This window comes from Urocitellus parryii, chromosome 8 (genome assembly GCF_045843805.1).
Source record: "Urocitellus parryii isolate mUroPar1 chromosome 8, mUroPar1.hap1, whole genome shotgun sequence".
NCBI classification, from domain to species: Eukaryota; Metazoa; Chordata; class Mammalia; order Rodentia; family Sciuridae; genus Urocitellus; species Urocitellus parryii.
This window is the reverse complement of record NC_135538.1, coordinates 13,695,786-13,700,996: the sequence shown is the minus strand read 5'-3', so window position 1 is coordinate 13,700,996 and position 5,211 is coordinate 13,695,786. Positions and strand designations below refer to the sequence as shown.

The 5,211-nt window shown below is 36.2% G+C and overlaps 1 protein-coding gene across 3 annotated transcripts; it reads left to right on the top strand.

Annotated features, from left to right (window-relative positions):
- The first annotated feature begins 362 nt into the window (after positions 1 to 362).
- Vip (vasoactive intestinal peptide) lies at positions 363 to 4,801 on the top strand. Of its 3 annotated transcripts, none has more exons than XM_026399955.1 (5): positions 363 to 469; positions 2,334 to 2,456; positions 3,367 to 3,471; positions 3,822 to 3,950; positions 4,756 to 4,801. In XM_026399955.1, exons 1-5 carry the CDS (start codon positions 363 to 365, stop codon positions 4,799 to 4,801), a joined length of 510 nt encoding a protein of 169 aa, XP_026255740.1. The 3 variants fall into 3 exon arrangements, with proteins under 3 accessions (XP_026255740.1, XP_026255739.1, XP_026255738.1); XM_026399954.2 differs by having other exon boundaries at positions 3,819 to 3,950; XM_026399953.2 differs by having other exon boundaries at positions 2,316 to 2,456; positions 3,819 to 3,950.
- The last annotated feature ends 410 nt before the right edge of the window (positions 4,802 to 5,211 follow it).

Here is a 5,211-nt window from a genome sequence, read left to right as displayed (position 1 = left end):
AGGATCCTAGTTTTTTTACTCAAACACCTGTCACGAAAAGAAATCTTCTTGATTTAAAAGGCAATCATATTGGGCTGGAGTTGTGGCTGAGTGATAGGGCATTTACCTAGCATGCGTGAGGCACTGAGTTTGATCCCTGGCACCACATAAAAATAAAACAAATATAATAAAGGTATTTTTTTTTAAAAAAAAAAAAAGAGGATTTTTTTTAAAAAAAGGCAATCATATTTCTGATTGACTCTTTCTTGAAGTTGAAATAACACAGCAAGAGCCTTCAGAAATACCGCTAGACCCTTAGAATTTCCTTGTGGTGACAGTGTGATGCAGAAAGCTTGTGTGGTTCTCTCTTCAGAGGCACAGAGATGGAAGCCAGAAGCAAACCCCAGCTCCTCCTGCTCCTGGCTCTTTCCAGTGTGCTCTTCTCACAGAATTCTGCATGGCCTCTCTTCGGACCATCTTCTGCTCTGAGGTAACTTAGAAGTTCACTTTTAATTTGAGATAGTCAAACGTTCCTTTATTGAAATGGGAACTTCCTACATGTTATTTTGGATGGTGCCATATTATAAATTATGTGTCATTCATTTAAAGCTTTTAATTGCTGTGTTGAGCAAGTTCTTTGCCATCATAAAGTCAACACAGTCCTTCTGAGCCCTGGAGTTCACCTGCAGGGCCTGAGAGAGCATCATTGCCTAGTTTTACATATGGACTGGAGCCCATTTCCAAACCGGGTGGGAAGGGGATTTGACTTTCATTGAGAACCAGTGTTAGATAAGTGAGAAGAAGCGTTTATGCTCTGTCACCTCAGTTCAGTTCACCGTCTGGTGGAAAAATAGTTGTTTAGTTGTCAACCTCATTGTAGTTCGTTTCTAAGATCAATCAGTAAACAGCCATAAGATTAGTGGTTTATTAGTGAAATATGTGTAAAATCATGCTGCATAGAAATGTATCTAGGTAGAATAACTTTGTCAAATTAAAAGTTACAGGAGAATTGTTCTCCAGAAGTATACTCCCCTACAATGTATTTGGTTTGAACTAAAATCTTTAATTTAACTGTGTTCCCTATTTCAAATTCATAAAGCATGCCACTACTCACATTTACAACTGTACCTGAAATAAAATAGATTTATGTTAAAAAAGTAAATAGTGAATTAAACTTTCATTAACCTGATATTTCCTTCCAGTTTACAGGAATCGTATCTAAGTGCCAAATAATGATTTCTTTGCTTATTTGTTCATTCCTGAGTTTTTGCTTCAGGTGTACTTTCCCCCCATAAAGTGAATTATCTTTCAGCCATTAGTATTCTCTGTTAAATTTGTTTAAAGCCATCTTCTACATTGCTCTGATGATGAAATAGGATGGTTCTGTCTGAGTGGCTAGATCACAATAGATGATTGCTGGGCTTCAGACCCACAGAGGACAATTTCTTACTGACTACCAGCTACTTCAACTGCAGAAGGGACAAAACTGCCCTGAAACAAACATTCTCCTTGGAGATTTACCCTAATAATAAAAGTACACACATATACAATTTTAATAATGTGCTATTGTGAAAAATGTGCATGCACTCACAAATATAGTCAAGTTCTGTATATAGTTAACACAATTCTTAGACTTGCAGTACAGCACCATACATTCCTTACTAAAGCTGTGTTAACACATAAAATTAGAAACCAGAAGACCCCACAAAATTCTTTGAATTTGAATGATGATTCATTAATGAAGAGATTCTTTGGACTTGATCAGTACAGAGAAATATATCACGCTAAGGTAAATCTCTGAAGCAAAGCCAAGGGACCCAGGAAGAGAAGAATAGTGAATACTCATCTCTTTAGAGGTATTTGGGGCAATTATTGCTAAATATCATCAAATACATAAGTTCCTAACAGTTTTAATACTGGTTATTCAGTTTCCATATGGACTGGAGCCCATTTCCAAACCAGGTGGGAAGGGGATTTGACTTTCATTGAGAACCAGGGTTTTATATGAATTATATCTACCTCCTAAATTTGGCTTTTCAAAGTGAAGATACACTTGGTTTAGTGAAGTAGAAGATGGAATGAACTTTGCTTAATCCTCTTATAGGATTGAATTAAGTAGCACTTATGTTTGGTATATCCAGCTTAGAAAAGTTGAATGGCATTTATTTTGTGAGATAATGAAAATATTTTCTGTTCATACTCTCATTAACCAAGTCAAATTATCCTATTCTTACATTGTGAATCAATGATATTTCCCAAGAGTTTTAGTTTCTTATTTCAAATGGTTGCAAGACCATGAGCATTGCCTTCGAGAAAGGAATGTCTTACACTTCTAGTGTGCTTTTCTCTAACAGGTTGGATGACAGAATGCCACTGGAAGGAGCAAATGAGCCAGACCAAGTTTCATTAAAAGCAGACACTGACATCTTGCAGAATGCTTTAGCTGAAAATGACACACCCTATTATGATGTATCCAGGTGACTTCATTTTTATTGCTTTATTTTATATAGAAAATATATTTTAGAAATATAAATGTTCTAGTTATCTTACCTTGGAGCTATGTCTGTATAATACTACAGATTTTCATGTGTCACTCATTCAGCTTGATTTAGAGCAGCTCCAGAAGCTGAACATGATTTTCCTGTAGAAAGACTGCAACAAGTTAGGATGAATACATCACTCTTCACACTCTGTGTACCTAGTTTCAACATCACAGATTGGACCAGTCCTGGTACAACCACAGCAAGTTCAGATTCCATGATGGAGCAGGTGCTAAGGGCAGAGGTTCATCCTACCTAAGGAAAAGGCACCTAACAGCACTGTTCCTTCATGGAACTGCTTGTCTAGCTTTCAGGACAAATCAAGTAGCTCCATACCAAAGACAAAGGATAAAAGGTTTTTTGTTTGCATGGAAAAGTTGGTCAATAAGCCCTAAAATCCTATCTCAAGAGATATTGTTTCCAAATATTTTGGCAGAAGAAATATCAAAATATATGTTTGTTACTTTGCCAAAATCAACATATTTTCCCATTGCATATGTTTTTATTTAGGATAGCAGAAAAAAGCATCATAATATAGAAATTATGATATATTTTTCACATAAGTATTTCTTAGAAAGGCAATCATTTTGAAGCTTTTATAAGGGAGAAATTTACTTTTAAAACAGTTCATTTAAACAATTTTTCAATCTTGGGCTGCATATATAACTCAACATTTGCCCATCAGGATACAAATGATTAGAACATACCTTTCTTAACACTTCCTTTTGGACTTAAGCATTAATAGCAACTTTTATAATAAGCTGATGAATTTGTTATTTAATGAACTAGAATAATATTCTAGAGAAACATGTATGCATTAGTAACTATCCTTTTCTCCTTGTTTTAGAAATGCCAGGCATGCTGACGGAGTGTTCACCAGTGACTACAGTAGGCTCTTGGGTCAACTTTCTGCCAAAAAATACCTTGAATCCCTTATTGGGAAGCGGGTTAGGTAATGGAAATTTATTCCTTTTCATCAAGCATGTTATCATTACTCAATCTGCCAATCATATTTTCACTTTCAGTATGTTCTTCAAAATTGACAACTCTTTGATAATGTTTAATTTAGTCTAAAAAATAATGTACATTTTTGAGTAAAACATACTGGGCCCATTGATGAAGGAATAAGCCTTTTTCTTATATTCATTGAGTCCAGTCACATTTATTTTTCTTAAATGCTACACTTATTTACAAATTTGAAATCAAATTGGATGAGACTCAATAAAAAGTGATTTGGAATGTCGATGCTTTGGGGCATTTATCGTTAAACTCTGACGTTCTTTTGCTCACATTCCTTAGCAGTACAATCTCAGAAGACCCTGTTCCCATCAAACGCCACTCTGACGCAGTCTTCACCGACAACTACACCCGCCTTAGAAAACAAATGGCTGTAAAGAAATACTTGAACTCAATTCTGAATGGCAAGAGGAGGTAAAGGAAAAGAGAACTTGCTAAAATGAGAAATTATAAATGACTTACAAAACTAAGCCACATGCAGAGATCTATCTATCTGCCTATCCATCCATCCATCCTATATGAAGTAGTCATTCTCAACCTTGATATTAGACTACTCTGGTTGATGTTAGACTACTCTGGAAACTTTTTAAAGTACTGATGTTTGGGCCTTATCCCAAACCAATTGCCAGGAAATCAGTGACTCTGGGGTACAGACTTGGACATCAGTATTTTTTTATGAGCCCCCTGGCCAGTTCTACTGTTTCATCAGGGTTAAAAATGATGGCTAGTTTGAATCTGTGAACAGGTTTTATCAAAAGTATTGGCTTTTAAAACATGTAGAGTACAAGCAGCAATTTGTTCCTGCATGGACCCCCTTCATATTCAGTATCCTTACTTTATCAAATTTAACCATCAGACATTTTGTACATTTAAATTCTGTAAAATCTCTATTCCTCTTTGGTGTGTAGATATTGGACAATGCAGGGGGCATGAAGTTCTCTCTTTTTATTCCAATTGTTTTTTTTGTGTGTGTGTGTGCATGGTATTAAGGATAATCCTGTTTGGGTGAGATTAGATAACATTATATTTTCTCTTTGCCCACTAAATCGTAATTCTGAAAGAATAATTTGAGACACTTTGAGGTTAAGAAATAATTTAAAGATGATTGTTCAGCCCTAGTGCACTTTGCAGAGAACAGTCATTAAGTCATTATCATTTCTTTTGAACCATTCTCTTCTAAGAGCCCTAACAGGCCAAATTTCCTTCTTGTGTTCTGCAGCAGTGAGGGAGGGTCCCCTGACTTTCCTGAAGAGCTAGCAAAGTAATGAAGAAGCTCTTGGAGTCCAGCTGATGAGAAGTGGTGAGTACATCTGTGTATTCTCACTGTATTCTCACAGTCACCATCTAATTATGGAAGGAGGGAAGAGTCACTGAGGAGGAAAAAATTCTAGAGTTAAATAACCATTTTACATGAGACCTCATCTAAGGACCTCTACTTGAAATGGACCTCACCCCAGAAAACAGCTTCAAATGACTGATCCCATAAACGGCTGTTCACACTGAGCAGACATTGCAGACAGTGTGCTATCTGAGAGGTTCTCCTCTCTGTTTGGCCTCATTCCTACACTTGTGTTGAGTTAAAAACCAAAGGAGCCTGATTCACACTCACGAGAAAAACTAGCTTTATTTTTGAGAACCAAAGCATGCTGCTCTTATTAACTTAAGATTTAATCCC